Raw genomic sequence first — 18,793 nt, forward strand, 5'->3', positions numbered from 1 at the left:
AAAGGACATGGGGTAAACGGGAGGAGGGGGGGGGGAAGGATGCTGAAAGCACATGGGGAAGACAGAGGGGGGAGAAGGACCCTGAAAGCACTGGGGAAGACAAAGGGGTGGAGAATGCCACTGAAAGGACATGGGGAAAACAGGGGTGGAGAAGGCCACTGAAAGGACATGGGGAAGACAGAGGGGGGAGAAGGATGCTGAAAGGACATGGGGAAGGCAGAGGGGGGAGAAGGATGCTGCCTGACAGGACATGGGGAAGATGGTGGGGGAGAAGGACACTGAAAGGAAATGGGGAAGAAGGAATGGGGAGAAGACGCTGGCAGGGAAGAAGACAGAGGTGCCAGACTATGGGGGGAGCGGAGGGAAAAAGATGGGTGCCAGATCAATTTGGGAGGGGGGAGAATGGGAGAGGCACAGTAACAGAGCAAATGGAAGACACAGAGAGAAGAGAGGCAGTGGATGGAAGGAATTGAATGAGAACATGAAGAAAGCAGAAACCAGGCAACAAAGGTAGGAAAAAAATTCTTTTTTTTTTTGCTTAAAGATAAAGTAGTATATTAGTTGTGTTGATAAAAATTTATAAACATTAGAGGCTCTGGTAGAAACTCGTTTACAAAGTATGTATTCTTCCCAATTAATATTTCCAAATTAATAAAGTCTTTTTGCTTATTTTTAAATGGGTTTCTACCAGAGCCTTTAATTCAGTAGCATAATTAAATGAAATAACTATTTCTGTAGTTTATAGGGACGGGTGGGGATGTAGGGGATTCCTCACGGGGACGTAGGGGATTCCTCGCGGGGACGGGCGGGGACGGAGGGGATTCCTCGCGGGGACGGGTGAGGACGGAGGGATTCCTTGCGGGGACGGGTGGGAGTCCTCACGGGGACGGGTGGGACTTTGGCGGGGACGGGTGGGATTTCTGTCCCCGCGCAACTCTCTAGTCTGTAGTTGGATGGTTGGTCCGTTGATCCTTTGGAGTCTTTTAATATCAGAGTTATGATGATTTTGCTGAGTTCATGTGGGAAATGACCTTCTAGTAGTAAAGAATGTATCCATTGTAGAAGCAGGGAGCGGAATAATGTACTTGAGGTTTTCAGCTAGTATGGGGGGCAATGGTTAAGATCACAGGTTGCATGGCTGTATTTATTATTTAGATTGTTGAAGTCTGACCAGTTCAACTCTAGAGAAGAAGAGTGATTTCTCTAGGTCACACAGCTATAGAGGCAAAACTGAAATTAGATCTCTGGGGTTTAAAAATCTTAGATCTACCTTTTACATCTTAGTCTAAATAAATAATTAGGGGGGGGGGTTTCATTGAGAATTCAGAATGCTTCCTTAAAATAGAACTGGCTTAATCAACAAGATTTATGGATATAAATTTGACAATGTTTCCCTGCTTCTGTCAAAACTTCACTGGCTTCCGGTGATTTCTAGGATTCACTTTAAATGTACCTGCCTAATATTCAAGATCTTACATGGCATTCTTCCTCCCCTAATTCCACTATCCTGGAATTCTTCGAGACCTAACACTACCAGATCCGCCCACAAACTCAAGCTATCTTTCCCCTCGTTAAAAGGCGTCATGTATGCAGGTAAATTAGGGAAAACCCTTTTCTTCAAATTTACTGAGATTTGGAATAACCTCCCTGCCCCGCTGCTGAACCTAGGCTCATTCCAATTATTCTGAAAGCATCTGAAAACCTAGTTTTTCTCCAAAATGTAAAGCTATCTATTTAAAATGTAAAGCTAGATATCCTCTTCATAACCTCTAATTTCTTATTATGTCCTTCCCTCATTTATTGAATTTACCTGTAAACCGTGCCGAGCTCTATCTTTATGGAGATGATGCGGTATACAAACTTAAGGTTTAGTTTAGGCAAATTCTGTGACAATACTACAACACTTGGAAGGGAAATATAGTTTTCTGGGCACCAAAGGCCCCTTTTACTAAAGAGTTTTAATGCATTAAGGTTCATTAATGATAACACATGCATTTTCATTACTGCTAAAGCAAAAAAATCTGGCATAACTTGAATAATATTGAAATAAGCTGTGTCTGATACAAAAGCATGCATAATAGCTTTTGAATTTATAAATGATTTACCTAGCGTGACCATTTATTTTTTTCATCAAAACAGGACATCTATTAATTGTCAGCCCCGCCCCATTCCTGCCCTAGCCCCGCCTCCAATCCCACCCCCAATTTCTTCCATTCATTTTTCATGTATTCATATCTTATTAAATCAACAAACACAAGTGTGGAAGGATAATATAATGCACAAACAACTCCCTTCTACTAAAAAATACACTCCAAAGGAGACAGAGGATAAAGTGGAAGCAAATAATTGTTCTTTGGCAGTACAAAGGCTCCACAAACATCTAAGCCAGACCAATGTGAGTGGTTATAAAGGAAAAAGCCTCAGAGCCTCTCCCACAAACACCTTACTGAGTGAAACAAAATATGATACTTGCTCTACATACCTGCCTTTGTGTGGGATGAGCATAAATCTATTTTTTCTCTTCATGATTATTTGAATTAAAGCCTGTAGCAGCTGATAGCATTTGAAGTTATTTACTTATGTTCTCCTTGCATTGCTTAAGGCTTATAACATCTCCCAATGTGTGAAAGGTTTTTTTATGCCTATGACGAGACTTACCCCTGGAGAATTTTCCCACTTTTGTTTCACGCAATAAGGTGTTTGTGGGAGGGGCTCTGAGGCTTTTTCCTTTAGAACCACTCACATTGGTCTGGCTTAGATGTTTGTGGAGCCTTTGCACTGTCAAAGAATGATTATTTGCTTCCAGTAGACTTTATAAATATAAATAAATAGGGGGGAAGGGACATTAATTTGTTATGAAATATAATTTGTTTGAATTTAAGCTGTTAAAGTGATAACTGTCTGTATAACATGTTGCACTTATTTTTAGCTTTAAAATGAATAAAGATTTTAAAAAAAAGAAAATAGCCTTGCTCTACACCCGATGATGTTTCGTCGATAGTGTATTCAGGAGACAAGACTCCAAAATAATTATCTTCAAGTCTATGCACCTGAACTGTTTTCAAGTAGCAGACTTCAGGATTGGGAAATCTGATCAGTGCTAACCCTCCTTCCTCAGGAGACTAACAGCTTTTGAATACTTTTGAAACAAATAGGAGGAAATGTTTTTTCATTCAATAAATAGTTAAGCTCTGGAACTTGTTGCCGGAGAATGTAGTAACTGTGGTTGGTCTATCTCAGTTTAAAAAAGTTTTGGACAAGTTCCTAGAGGAAAAGTCCATAGTCTGCTATTGATATTGACATGAGAGAAGTCACTGCTTGCTCTGGGATTGATAGCATGGAATGTTGCTACTATTTGGGTTTCTGCCAGGTACCTCTGACCTGGACTGGCCACTGATCAAAGCAGGATACTGGGTTAGATGAACCATTGGTCTTACCCAGTATGGCTGTTCTTATGTTAACTGCGGAACACAAATAGCAAAAAAAGAGGAATGGAGGGAAAATATACAATATACTAGAAAACAAATCACTCCATTTGATCAGTACACACCAACACCAGTGATGCTTGGGTGGAAGAGAGTGGGAACACCTCTCCATGTCTGAGGTTTTTCTTTCGCCTTAAAATACTTTTCTGGCATTGGTGTGTACTAATCAAATGGAGTGATTTTATTTTCTAGTATATTGCTTATGTTAACTGCTTCTAGCAACATGATCTCTGATGGAAGCAAATATTTCCCTCTCATCCCCCTGGACATGATCTACATGTAGGCCAAAGAACTCCCACCCCTCTCCTAAGTTAACATCAAGGGCCCTGTGCCTTAAGTAACCGCCACACCACCCAAGACTTCAAATTTGACATCCTATTGCAATATCCATTAAGAAATGCAGGTTGAGGCCCCTTGTATCAACTAATAAGTAGAGCTAAATCTGTCTCCTAGTCCTATCACTTCCTTTAGCCTCCATCTAGAAATGTAGGTTGCACAGAGGCAAAGACGGACATGGAGTATCATTTTAAAATTTGACAGCAGTGGCAGTACCTCCAAAGGGTTAGGAGGTGAAGAAAAGAGGAAACGTAGCCTGGAAGGTAGATTGGGGCCCTGGAGACCATTATTCAGCCTGTTGGGAGTAGGTTCTGCTCACATTTCTTAATGGATGGGAATTAGGTGGGGGCTCAGTCTGCATTTCTTGATGGATATCCAGGGTAGGCAATGGGAGAAAAGCATGGTCCCGCATTTCCTGATGGAGCTTAATGAGCCATGACCACTAGGCATCTTCTTTTAAGTATAGAGGAGATACTTGGGCCACCTTGATGTTCATTCGGGGGTATCTTCAACTTTCAGGGGCCTTAGGAGTTAAGATGGGGGAGGGGGGCTTGTGAGCGAGATTAGAGCACCCATTAAGGCTCATGTTACTGTAGTCAGTAACAAAAAAGCCAGGATGAAAGTAGGAGTAAAATTAAATCACTTTATTAAAAGTTCTATAAAAAAATGAAGCAGCAAAATCCAGATGAATGGATGTACTAAGGACCCAACACGGATCATGTTTTAGCAACCTATACCTTCATCAGGAGTCCATTTATCCGGTGTTGCACCATATAAAATCCGTATCAACCTGGTTTTAATCCAAATTTCCATGATTTTATATGGCATAGCACAGGATAAATGGACTGTGTTGGGTCTTTAGTACATCCATTCATCTGGATTTTGCTGCTTCATTTTTTATATAGTGATTTTTTTTTTCCAAATTCTTTATTCATTTTTCCATCTAACATCAAGAACACAATATTACATTATTTAAACCCTATAAACATCTCTTGTATTTCTTTTAACATCTTCTTAAAAACATATATATACCCTCCCCTTCCCCCTCCCACAAACATTTCAATCAAAAATTTCATATAAATATTATCAATTGATCAAACCTTAATATAATTTTATACCTTCTCCCCTCCCCCCTATGTGCAAGTGTACCTTCAATGAATAATGGTGTCTAATCATTGCAATAACTTGTCAATGGCCCCCAAATCTTTTTAAAATTATTATAACTCCCTTTTTGTATGGCAATTATTCTTTCCATTTTGTAAATGTGGCATAACGAATTCCACCAGAAGGTATAATTTAGTCTACTGTAATTTTTCCAATTACTGGTAATATGTTGTATGGCGACTCCTGTCATGATCAATAAAAGTTTATTATTACTTGATGAAATTTGACTTTTTGTTCTCATTGACATCCCGAACATTATTGTATCATATGATAATGCTACATGGTTTTCTAATAAACAATTAATTTGAGACCAGATTGATTTCCAAAATGCCATGATACAGGGACAATAGAATATTAAATGATCTAAAGTCCCTGCTTCCAGATTAAAATGCTAGCATCTATTAGACTTAGAGCTATCCAACTTTTGGGGTCCAAAATGCTCTATGCAAAAGAAAAAAGCAAGTTTGTCTCATAGATGCAGACACTAGATCTCATTCTCCAAGACCAAATTCGTGGCCATTGAGATTTTATTTTGGACTCCTGCTATCATCCTGGTTTTTTGTGGCTTTTCCACTCCTTGCATTTTGGGTTTGACTTTTGTGGTTTGCCACCCCCACCCCTTTGTGTTTTTTGGACTGTAGTCAGTAACAACACAGCTAATGCCCTTCTTAAAATTGGCTTAGTAAATAGGTCACTTAATGTGGCTTTCTATACCATATGATTAGCAATAGAATAAGATGAAATTTACCTTAGCAAGAGCATATTAATTTTGATTGGAGCATGTTAAGACTTTGTTCACTCTGACTGACAATAGTTGAGTTCCACTGATTTCAGCTGATCATTAGGCAATTCAGTGATGCAACTTGCTTTTGGGCACACTCAGGAACTTCTTATGAAATCATTTATAAGAAGAAAGAGCATCTCACCAACCAGAGCAAAACTGGCAAGAGCATCCAGTAAGCAATTATTTGCACATGATTGGATAATGTATTGGAAATACTATGGCTTGATGTGTAACTGTTTTCATGAATCTTTCTTGGTTCTGTGATACTATTAGATATGGCCAAGTAAAGTAGTTTCTGATTATGCATTTCATTTCTGCAGGCTAGTGCCAAAGACATTAGCAGTCTGTATGCAGCAATACATCATCGGCTTATTGCACTTCGGAGCTCTTCAGAACAGGAATCAGATTCTAACCAGACGGACCCAGAGACAGAAGCAGGATCTCGGCAGCTGATTTATGATAGCGATGACGAAAAAGATGAGGAAGTTACTGAGTCTGGTAACAATCTGTCAGGTTGGCTGTGTTCTGTTTTGTTTTTTTTGTAGGTGGGCATAGATAGAGTATGAAGGAAATGCATGAGCAGATTAATTACTGTATAGCCATAAAGTCCCTGATGACCATACAAAGACCAGTATTTTTAGCCTAACTTCCCCAGAAACTTCTAGGGTGCATAGGAAGAGGTATGACCAGTAGGAAAAGAAGTTTAGATGCCCCTGTATAAGACTCTGGTGAGACCTCATTTAAAATATTGTGCACAATTCTGGAGGCCGCACCTTCAAGAAGATATACAAAGGATGGAGTCAGTCCAGAGGAAAGCTACTAAAGTGGTGCGTGGTCTTTGTCATAAGGCATATGGGGACAGACTTAAAGATCTCAATCTATATACTTTGGAGGAAAGGCGGAAAAGGGGAGATGTTTAAATACCTATGTGGCATAAATGCGCATGAATCGAGATTCTTTCATTTGAAAGGAAGCTCTAGAATGAGAGGGCATAGGATGAAGTTAAAAGGTGATAAGCTCCGGAGTAATCTAAGGAAATACTTTTTTACAGAAAGGGTGGTGGATGCGTGGAACAGTCTCATGGTAGAGGTGGTGGAGACAGAGACTGTGTCTGAATTCAAGAAAGCATGGGATAGGCAGATGGGATTTCTTAGAAAGAGGAAGAGATAATGGTTACTGCAGATGGGCAGACTGGATGGGCCATTTGGCCTTTATCTGCCATAATGTTTCTCCGGAGTCAGGCAGGGAATATGCAGTCCCACTTAATGGTGAAGTCTCTGACTGAGCTTAATGACATCGGTACTCTCCCCTAGCTATAGTAAGCTTTTGAGCTTACTGAGCATGTGCAGGATTGCCCTACTCCACGAGCCCCCTCGTCTCCTCCTGTCAGTTTTTTTCTGATCCACTCCTAGACAGTCACGGCTCTCCCCTTCTCAGAGAAAATCATTAGAATTAAACGAAAGTAGTTTTGTTTTTATTTAATAAGTTTTATTGAATTTCCATAACAGCAAATAAAGCACAAAATAATACAACCAAAACAGCAAGTAGCCAATTCTCCACCCCAAAACATGTACAGTCAGTACCCTTCAGTACAATGCAATACTAGCCAACTCAAAATGTCCACCCACCCTTTTCCCTTCCCAACCCCACCATCCCCCCGACACACCCCTTCCAACCCAACAAACCAGCCACAAAGGCCCGAAGGATAGCATGTGTGTGTAGCAAACAAAATACACAGCTAAAGAATAGACAGGAAGGGAACTACGATGAACTGGAAAGCCATTTCACATAAGGATCCCAAACTTTCAAAAAGGGGGAAAGGCAATGATGCATTAATGCTGTTAATTTAGACATGCAAAATATAAAATCCAATTTCCCCAAAAAGTGTTGCCTAGTAGGCGGGTGCACCTGCTTCCATTTCGCAGCCAACAGTAATCTACCAGCTGTAAACACATGAAATGCCAAGGGCTGGCATGAACGTGTCAGCGCCCCATGAGGCATATGCAACAAAGCACAACCTATAGATTTGCGAACTGGCTTATGGAACATCTCTGAAAGTATATCAAAAACCATAGCCCAGTAAGGAACCACTTTTGGACAGTCCCACCAAATGTGCAGGAATGTCCCTCGTTGCCCACACTGCCACCAGCACAAATCCATCGTCTGCGGGAACATACGGTGCAGACGAACAGGGGTAAGATACCACTGGTAGAGCATCTTATATCCATTTTCCACCAGGGAACTAGCAATAGAGGTGCCAGCAAATGTTTGAACAAAGTGTTCCACCATCGAGACGCATAGGACTGACCCAATAAAGTTTCCCAAACCTGAATATATTTAATGGGAAGAGCAGTTTGATTAGTTAAAGCCTTATAAAATCTGGTTATACAACTGCTACCACAACTCTCACTCATAGCCCATTCCAACAGTGTTTCTGGTAGGAGTAGCTCTCCTAAGGCCCTATGCTGGAGAAAATCACAAACTTGACGACAGCGAAAAAAAGAAAGTAGTTTTTACTAAAGAAAGCATTTGCTTTCTTGCCCTAAGGGTACTATAACAAAAAAAAAAAAAAAAAAAAGAACGATCATCAGTTTGAATTCCTGACCTGTCATATCAACTCTTCACTGACAGGACAACTGATTCTTCAAAATTAACCTTACTAACTGCAAGTATCTTTGACTTCAACATCAATCGTTTTTAAAACAAAGGGAATAAATAACTAAAATTAAAAATTAAATGCAGTGAATTCCCTTCCTGTCATAACAGGCATTCCGTGAAAGGAGCACTGCTTTTCAAACCGCCACTTTTTTGGCGGTGCCAGCTAGCAACAAGTGTGTTTTCACTTTAATATCAAGAAAAAAAAAAAGTACACGACGACTAAACGCCAACAAGCTGTCTCCCTACAAACTCGGGTCTCTTTCTCCTCACGGACTTGATAGCCACATTTTTTCACAAAGTGGTCACTAGGACTGAGGGACATTGCCAGTTACCATGTCTGCGCCCCCAACTATGAAAGCACGGAAAAATTTCTGGTGAAGAAGAAGCTTCAGTGTACAGCTCCCTCCCCTCAGGGCTCTGCTCCGGTTCCGGCGGGGGAGGGCAGTATTAACCCACCTACGCTAACAAATCTAAAAGACTCAGTACAGGCGCCGCCACAAAAGAAGGTAGAGCAGAAGAAAGCCCCGGCAGTACAGAGGTTAAACACTCCCTCTCCACCGTCGGCAGCTTCACGGGCGTGTCTCTTAAAGCAAATAGCAGTGTCCAGCCCTTCACTAGTGGCTTCATCATGGAGTGTTCCTGCAAGCCCTGTGATGGCTCCACAGTCTGCTCCCCTGCTCTCTCTCAGTGATCTGCCATCAGCCCAGGGATCTCATCAGAGAAAGAGTTCATCTAAAAGTAAGAGGGTTGCGTCTCAGCTGCAAGGGGAAACTCCACAGGTACCTCATAAATGAATTGCCTTGTTTCAATCAATCCCAGGTTCTCCTTCTCCCACTTTTCAGTCTTTTTTCACCCTGTTCCAGCAGTTTATGCAGGATAGTGCAGGGCTTTTTCAAACTCCAGCCCCTTTGCCTTCTATACCAGTGTTAGAGCCTCAGCAGTGTCAGGGCTGTGTAAATCTTCCTCCCTCTCCAACTGTGGTTGATATGGCCCCACTTGTGGATTGGGATCCTCAGACTCTTTTTGGTTCCTCTCCATCCCAAGGTCTTTCAAGTTCTCCCAGGTACTGGATGGACCAACAGGAACCTATAACCTGCCTTTATCTCAGCCAGCTGTCACAGAAGAACACTCCTACCCCAATTTTTTATACAAGGTATCTTTTCTTCTGAGTCTCAATCCAGATGCAATTCCCTCAGGTGGCAAGGATTTTCAAACCATCCTTCAATCTGTAAGTCTCCAGTAAAGGAGCTTCTAGCCTTACCAGTGCATCAGATCCTCCAAGATCTCCAATTTAGTAATTGGCAAAAACCATGGTCAATATCCATGGCTTCCAAGCACCTGGAGATCAAATATAAGGTGCAAAAGGCTCCTGGACATAATTCCCTCCACTTCCTCACCATTCCATGGTTTCAGTGTCAGCCATTAACAAGAGTAAGGCGTCAAGGTCCATCACTAATGCTCCTCCTGGCAATAAGCAACCAGCTGTTTCCCAACTCCCGGCACTCAAGCCTACACCTAGTTTTTGACCATCTTCCAGTGGGGGGGGAGGGGAGCTAACTCATTTCTATTCAATTTGGCAGCAAATCACAACAGATCAATGGGTCCTCAGCATTGTGCTTCAGGGATATCAACTAAATTTCCAATTCCATTCCCTGCCTTCCAAATCCCCACCACCGTCCACAGTTCCTCCACAACATGTGTCCCAATTGGCAGCGGAAATCTCACTTCTTCTACAAAACAATGCCATAGAAGAAGTCCCACCTCTTCAGCTCAATCAGGAGTTCTACTCAAGGTTTTTTTCTTATCCCCAAGAAAACACAAGGCCTTTGTCCAATTCTTGACCTCACACCTCTCCATTGCTGCCTAAAAAGGGAAAAGTTCAGAATGTTCTCCCTTCCTGTGATTCTGCCTCTATTATATCAACATGATTGGTTAGCTGCCCTAGATCTCAAGGATGCCTACACTCATGTTCCCATTCATCCTTCCCACTGGCAATTCCTCAGATTCAAATTTCTTAGTTGCCATTTCCAATACAAAGTCTTACCATTTGGCTTCTTGGCCCCAAGAGTCTTCACGAAATGCCTGGTACTGGTGGCAGCACATTTAAGAATACAGCATCATATAGTGTTCCCGTACCTGGAAGATTGATTGGCTGTTGCTGGCTCACTCCAGGGACCGTCTCCTTCTCACCATTCAGGCCACTGTAAACATCTTGCAAAGTCTGGGCTTCATCATCAACTTCAAAAAGTCCAAACACACTCCAGTGCATACCTTAACTTTCATTGGAGCACTCTTGGACACCAACTCTGCAAGGGCCTACCTGCCTCAGGAAAGACATCAGGCAATCATACATTTAGCACATCAAGCAAGGCAGTCAACTTGTTTGCCAGCTCGAGAGATATTACGACCGCTAGGCCACATGGCAGCCTCATTTTCATTGGTACCACATGCCAGACTCCATATGCATCCTCTGCAGTGGCACCTCAAGCTACACTGCAACCAGCGTCTCCACCCACTGTCTCAGTTGATTCCCCTCCTGCCGTCCAACATCAAGGATTCTCTTCTGTAGTGGATTCACTCCACCTCCCTTCTGGCAGGATGTCCGTTCCAGCTCCCACTGCCTTTTTTAACCATCACCACTGATGCTTCTAATCAGGGTTGGGGGGCACACCTCAACAATCTTCGCACTCAGGGTCTCTGGACTTCCTCAGAACAGTCCATTTACATCAGTCATCTGGAACTTAGAGCAGTGTTTTATGCTCTTCAAGCTTTCCGTCACTGGATAGATCACAAGAACATTCTCATTCAGACTGACAATCAAGTGACCATGTTCTATATAAACAAACAGGGCAGTTCAAGATCCCTCAAACTGTGCAGAGAAGCATATCACCTCTAGTCCTATGCCCTGACGCTCAGTATAGATCTTCGTGCAGTCTACATTCCAGGGGAACAAAATATCCTGGCAGACTCCCTCAGCAGGAAGCTCGACCCACACGAATGAGCTCTCAATCCTGCAGCGCTAACATCCATTTTCCATCAATGGGGGACTCCTTGGGTGAATCTCTTCACCTCCCCAATCAATGCACATTGCACCCTCTTCTGCTCTCTGCATCCAGCTCCACGAGCTTTAGCAAGGGATGCTTTTTCAATAACATGGAACCACACTCTGCTCTATGCGTTTCCACCATTCCCTCTTAACTCCAGGGTGCTTCAGAAAGTTTTGATAGACAAAGCACATCTAATTCTCATTGCATCCAGATGGCCCAGACAAATCTGGTTTCCATTACTTCTGGATCTTCTAGATGCGCCTCTGATTCCCTTGGGTGACCATCCATCCCTTCTGTCCCAACACAACAACCAGTTACTGCATCCCAATCTACGCAGTCTGAGACTCATGGCATGGAAATTGAGAGCTCACTCTTAACTGATTTTCTGCTCTCACAAACTGTCAAAAATGCTCTCCTAGCAGCAAGGCATCCTGCTACACAGAAGTCCTATCAAGCAAAATGGAAATGTTTTTCAGTATGGGCTCAGGTTCACGGTTTGCAATCCCTCCAATGCAGTGGGAATTGAACCCAGTTTCCCAGGATCTCAGGCCACTGCACTAGCCATTAGGCTACACCCCCACTCCAAAAAAAAGTGCCAAATATTTGTGCAAGTGCTCTAAGCACCATTCTGTATGGGCACATGTAAATGGCATAGCACATAATCATAAGGGAGGCACATATGTGAGCGAAGCATAGGCAGGGCATGGGCATGTCTCTCTTACATACAAAACTTATAGAATTCTTTAAGTTGCACACACTCCCAACCATCTGGGGCAGGTGATGGTCTCCTATGCCAAGAGCACTCTTTGGCTATTATAACAGCACCGCCAAAACCGAAAGGGATGACAGCCTTTGTGACCAGAGTGTTGTTGCTAAGGAAAAAAACTATATTGACTAACTGGTTGTCACGGGACCTGCCCTCTTATACTCAATGGAGATCCTTGATGATCATACACGCCACTTTGGAGAGGAGACAGGTTGGGGATCTGGACCGTGGTCTGGGCCGCCGCTTCTGTCATATTTGGGAACGTTTCTAGATGGACTTTACTCCTCATGCTCGAAGTAGATTATTGAATATGTGAAGATGATCACATGCTTCCTGAGATGTTACTGGACTTTATTTCACTACCGGTGGGGGGGGAGGGGAGAGGAGGATTAGGGGGGATTGGTTTGTGCCCAGTGGGAGATTTTGATGAACATTTATGTATATTTTTCTAGCACTTTGTTGGAAATTTAATAAAACATATTTGAACATAAGTTGCACACACTCCTTGACACACATAGATGTGCCCATTTATACTTGCTATAGACCTGGCTTAAGGCGTACCAATGCAAGTTTTTTTAGTATTCTATAACAATATCCGGGTGCCCAAATGTCATACAATTAATGCTCTCTGAGCTGCATTAGGGCATCTACTTCAAAGTGCCCCTTTATAGAATTGCGCCTTTAAATCAGGAATTAGCATACATTTAACCATATGGGGGCTTGACAGCAGGTGCCACTTCTACTTAAACTGTTTGGGGCAGAATGTGCTGAAAATTCCAGGGACCCTGCCTTACAGTAGTTTCCACATGATAGCTGTCAATGTGGCAGATGATACAGTGCAGTTAATTAAACCACAAGTGAAGGGTTTAGCTGTAGCATGTAATCTGTAATGCTGTTAATGCTAAAAATTATAGTGCCTCTGCATTAATGGTATGGGAAGATGCTAGAATATTCACAATAATTAGCCACATATTTATTAATTAAGGAGTTTACAGTTTTTTTAAAAGTTAATATCCAAGGTAAACAAGAATCCACCAAATAGATCCACAGTAGAAAAGGAACAACAAGGAAAAAAAACAACACTGTAGAGATGATGATCTTGATGAACAGATTATTACATTACATTACATTAGGGACTTCTATTCCGCCTATACCTTGCAGTTCAAGGCGGATTACAAAAGAGCTAACTGGACATTATTGTGCTCATATAGCACATACAGTGCTATATAAGCACCATTCAGATTTCACATACTTATCAATAGACTTACACGCTTACATGTCTTTGTAGGACCCCGGAAGAAGGATGTCAATTACCGAAACACAGACCGTGTAAGGTCCATGCCACAGATTTGATACTGTGTACAATTTGGATTTTAAAGTACATGTGTCGCTTTTATATGTGAAGACTTTGTCACAATAAACTGTTCATTGAGATCATTGTCTCCACAGTGTTTTGTTTCTTAAACATAAGAACATAAGAATTGCTGCTGCTGGGTCAGACCAGTAGTGGTCCATCATGCCCAGCAGTCTGCACATGTGGCAGCCCTTGGTTTAAAGACCAGTGCCCTAACCGAGCCTAGCTTTACCTGCATACTTTCTGGTTCAGCAGGAACTTGTCTAACTTATCTTGAATCCTTGGAGGGTGTTTTCTCCTATAATAGCCTCCGGAAGAGCATTCCAGTTTTCCACCACTCTCTGGGTGAAGAAGAACTTCCTTACATTTGTATGGAATCTATCCCCTTTTAACTTTAGAGAGTGCCCTCTCGTTCTCTCTATCTTAAAGTGGGTGAACAACCTGTCTCTATCAACTAAGTTTTTCCCTTCATTATCTTGAATGTTTCGATCATGTCCTCTCTCAGTCTCCGCTTTTCATGGGAGAAGAGGCCCAGTTTCTCTAATCTCTCACTGTACGGCAGCTCCTCAGGTCTGACCCAGCAGAGGCATTGCTTATGTTCTTATGTTCTCTGGACCTTTTCGAGTAGTACCGTGTCCTTCTTCATGTACGGCAACCAGTGCTGGACGCAGTATTCTAGGTGGGGGCGTACCATGGCCCAGTTTAGCGGCATAATAACCTTCTCTGATCTGCTCGTGATCCCCTTCTTAATCATTCCTAGCATTCTGTTCGCCCTTTTCGCTGCCGCCACATATTGCGCTGACGGCTTCATTGACTTGTCGACCAGTACTCCCAGGTCTCTTTCTGGGGGGTCTCTCCGAGTACAGCACCAGACATCCTGTATTCGTGAATAAGATTTTTGTTACTGACATGATAGTGCTAAGTATGTCATGATGAAACAAAATTAACCTGGGTAGATTATTATGAAGATTAATGCTGAATTCTGTTATATAATTGCCCTAAGGGACTGTGAACCTGTATGAGACAAGTTTATGTTTGTTGTAACTGGCTAGTTTTGTTATACTGCATAACTTTTCAGTAAAATTATGGTGGACAAAAGGAAACAAAATTGACCTATTTTTCTCTTATTATTCCAGATCATTCAAGGTGGATTCGCCAACAGCCCATTATCTATTCCTGACAGCAGCTTGGGAATTCATTGATTGAAGATGTTCAGTTAACTCATCTTGCTGAAAAAGCTGGACCTTCTCAGTTTTCTTCATTATCTATGCTTTTGTGATTTGCAATGAGATGTCAACCTACTGATGACCAGGAAGTGTTACATTTCTCCAGGCCTCAGAGGTAAAGGCCTCAGGTGCATTTTAAGAGTTCTGTTCCCCACTGGTTGGCCAATGGACATGTCTCCTATTAACTAGAAAACAAACCATGGGATGATTTCTGGTACTCCATCTGCCTTATCAAATCCTTCAAAGTCAACAAAAGATGTTAAATCTAATCAAGCGTTACTTATCATATTGATGGGTAAACCCTTTCATAATAATTGTCTTTTTCGAGTTGTGAATCATATTGTAAAGCAATATTTATTTTCATGTATAGTAATCTATATTTTTCCATAAATATACATGTTTTATAAAATCTCACAAGCTAAAAACAGGTATAAATACAGTATTTTATTAAACCATGTTTATTCTTTCAAACTGTGCAATATTTTAGGTTGCAATAGGATATTTGTGAAATGTTCAGCCTGTATTTTTAAGCAGAGCAAAAACTTTTATTTTGTTTTACCAACATATTATAGGCCCACTAACCAAAAATGAAATGTGATTCTTACTATTAGTTTTGCACTTTTTAAATGATATGAATATATTTAAATTATGTGCTACTTTTGCACTATTGCACTGTCAATTTACAATTGCATGGTGTGCTCCTTGGGGTAGGAAATGCACTTTCTGTATACATATGATTTCTATTAACCTTTTATGCAGGTTTTATATTAACATTTGTATGTTTACCTTGTATGGTGCGCACACTATCAGTGTGGTACGCACACTATCAGTGCTTTATAAAAATTGTTAATTACAAAGTTTAAGTAATATGCAGTTTTAATATTTTTAAAATCAATTTTCTGAGTAGGGCTCTTGGAATTTACTTTTGAAGAAAAATGAATATCACTAAAGAGTGCTTTCATCTAAGCTGGGAATGTTACGGTTTAATTTCAAATGCTGAGTTCCTGGCACTTGATTAATTCCGCTTCACTTTTCTGATTACATCAGTTAGAGAGAGGTAAGGACATCAGAAATGCCAAATGGCACCAGAAGGTCCTTCAAACCTGATGAAGCTGAATTGCATTCCTAACCATGCACAGAATCTAAGCATTGGTGGAACTTAACTGAGCATGTTCCAAAGCTTGCAAAATGATAATCTGAAGACACAATGCATTCACATTTCTATGGCCAAAAGTTATTCCAGTAGACCAGGGGTAGGCAATTCCAGTCCTCGAGAGCCACAGGCAGGTCAGGTTTTCAGGATATTCACAATGAATATGTATGAGATGGATTTGCCTGCACTGTATCCTTGAAATGCAAATCTATCTCATGCATATTTATTGTGGATATCCTGAAAACCTGACCTGCCTGTGGCTCTTGAGGACCAGAATTGCCTACCCCTGCACTAGACAAACTGGGATCAGAAAGCAATTTATCAGAAATGCAGTTTGTTCTTTTGTCAGAATTCTATTGTCAAGTAACACTCATATCCATTTTATAGAGAGTGATACTGTCTGTCTGTGCTAACTTTTTTAAAATTTATTTGGAAAATTATCAGGTTGGGACCAGCAGGGGTTTCCACCTTCCACTCTAGGTCCATAGGGAAAAAGAAGCAAATTATCAGAAAAATTCCAGGTCTGTGATAAAGGTTCCAGCTTGGCAACCAGGCAGAAAATTGTCACAGCTATCTACCTTGGGATCCTTTTATCAAGCTGAGGGTAGGGGTTTAACGCGCGTTAAACCACCTGCCATGCTAGCCGCTAGCGCCTACATTGAGCAGGCGTTAGTTTTTAGCCAGCCGCGGGGGTTAGCACGTGATGTAACGTCTGACGTGCTATCCCCGCTAGCGCGGCTTGATAAAAGGACCCCCTTGTGTTTTATCACATGAAATAGCAAAGGTTTGATTACAGTATAAAAGCCTGGCTGCATCTTTCCTGGAATAGACCTGCAAATGATTTATAATAGTGACAAGCAAGCAGGGAGCTAATACATTTGTTTTTCAAAGCATGTTACTATTAAAAGTGTATATAAGAAAATCATGTTTCATTGCTGTTTTTTGTTTCTGCGTTTTAATGCTAAAATAATAAAATCAAAGTGTTTTCTGTCAGTCCAGATTAGAAGCAACACAAACAAGAAATATCAGAGTTGATATTTAGTGCAGTTCATCCTGGTAGGAACAGGTCCTTCCTGAATAAACCCTGCTGATTGAGCCCATACCTCACTTTTCAGATCATGCCACTGAGTATCCAGTCTGTGCACTTCAGCACTACTGGGTAGTGTCAGCGTGAAGCTTGGGCAGGGTTGGAGGTAGAGTTACCAGATTTTACTTTAGTAAAAATCCACACTCCCAGTTCCTGTTGTAGTCTCGTGAGACCACAGGAACTCACAGCACGGCTCTGCATGGGGCAGGAGTGTAGGATGATCACCCCTGCTCTGTGCCATCATTAGACCACAAGGTAAGGTCCAGGGGTGGGTCAGAGCCAGCCCAAAAGTTATTCATGAATTTTCCAAATTCGTGGGCTGGCTCTGCCCCTAACCCCCACGAATAGGGAGGGAGAAGTGTATTTTCAATTTAGTGATCAAAATGTGTCTATATTTTGCATTGTATTTGTCTACTGAGGTGACATTGCATATTTTAAAGTCATCTGCCTTGACATCCTTGAAAACCTCCCGAATATAAATTATAATTAACATTTTCTCTGCATATAGTGTGCTTTGTGTTTTTTTTAATTTTGTGGTTACTATTATGTATTAATAAGATTTTATTGTGTGTATATGAAAATGGTTGGCAGAAATTGCATTCCAATTAGTACTATTATGGGGGTGAAGTCGGGCGGAATTTGGATGGGGTACTCATTTGGTTTTTGTTAGGCTTAGGGGGTACTTGGCTTGAAAAGGTTGAGAAACACTGCTGCTGACTCTTTAGAACCTATTCCTGATTCCTCACAAATGGAGTTAACTACGTTTTTGGAAACATCTATAGAATAGTACAGCAAGCTATTCCAACTACTTTAATTGTGACTGTTTCCCTAGATTCAGAAAGGAACCGATTGAGACTATTTTTCCTTAATATGAATGTTTCTTTTTGTGGCTAAAAGATTCATATGTTTCCTGATGTTACATGCATTACCCAGAGAAAGAGATAATAATTTCTGATGATGTGTCCTAGAGTCCTCAAGATTTTTGTAAATGTATTGTAAAACAAAGGGATAAGAAATATAACACTCTTTCACTAAGCAAAGGTAGAGGTTTCTACTACGGCCTGGAACGCTAATTGCTCCGACGCTCATAGGAATTCTATGAGCGTCGTAGCATTTAGAGCTTCTGGCCGCAGTAGAAACTTCTACCACAGCTTAGTGAAAGGGGGAAGAATATGTTTTCTTTGATAGTCTCTGTTTCTTGCAGAAACGGTTTCTTTAGCTACCCTGTTTCCCCGATGGTAAGACACTGTCTTATTTTTTTTGGAAGGCCAAAATATGCTCTAGGGCTTATTTTCGGGGGGATGCCTTATTTACATTTTTTTCTAAAAAGGGGGGGCTGTCTTATTTGACGGCTGAAGAATCGGTCGGCCGAAAAATCGTACCGTGTATGGCCAGCTTTATCCATCATACCATATATTGTACCATTTAATGTCCCCAATGTTCTCCATCAGGGAAACACAGTAAAGAGATTATTCTGTAGTGCAGCATCAGAGGGGACTTGACAATGTGAAACCATTGTTTATATACCGTATGCATTTTAACAGGCTTTATATACAGTAAGTGGTATTGCTCACAGCAAAAGAAACCTGTCTGCTTGTCTCACTTTTGGATGTTCTGGCCGTGAACAAACTCCTGCAGTCTCCGTTAGGGAGGGATGAGGGAAGCTGCCTGTGTTTCCTTGCGCGGAGTCATGTGCGCGCGCTGCAGTCCTGTCACTTCCTCCTCTTCACTTC

General features: G+C 41.5%; 1 protein-coding gene and 1 long non-coding RNA gene across 2 annotated transcripts in view; one reads left to right on the forward strand and one right to left on the reverse strand.

Annotated features, from left to right (window-relative positions):
* The window catches only part of RANBP3L (RAN binding protein 3 like), a 108,664-nt gene extending 92,914 nt beyond the window's left edge, over nucleotides 1–15,750 (forward strand). The window contains exons 14-15 of the mRNA XM_033932788.1: nucleotides 6,090–6,282; nucleotides 14,731–15,750. Of these exons, the coding sequence (XP_033788679.1) occupies nucleotides 6,090–6,282; nucleotides 14,731–14,774 (237 nt within the window). The 3' untranslated portion in view covers nucleotides 14,775–15,750. The remainder of the gene's footprint in view (nucleotides 1–6,089; nucleotides 6,283–14,730) is intronic.
* The window catches only part of LOC117354816, a 99,601-nt gene that overhangs the window by 53,488 nt on the left and 27,320 nt on the right, over nucleotides 1–18,793 (reverse strand). The window lies entirely within an intron of this gene.

The sequence above is a fragment of the Geotrypetes seraphini genome, chromosome 1, assembly GCF_902459505.1.
Source record: "Geotrypetes seraphini chromosome 1, aGeoSer1.1, whole genome shotgun sequence".
NCBI classification, from domain to species: Eukaryota; Metazoa; Chordata; class Amphibia; order Gymnophiona; family Dermophiidae; genus Geotrypetes; species Geotrypetes seraphini.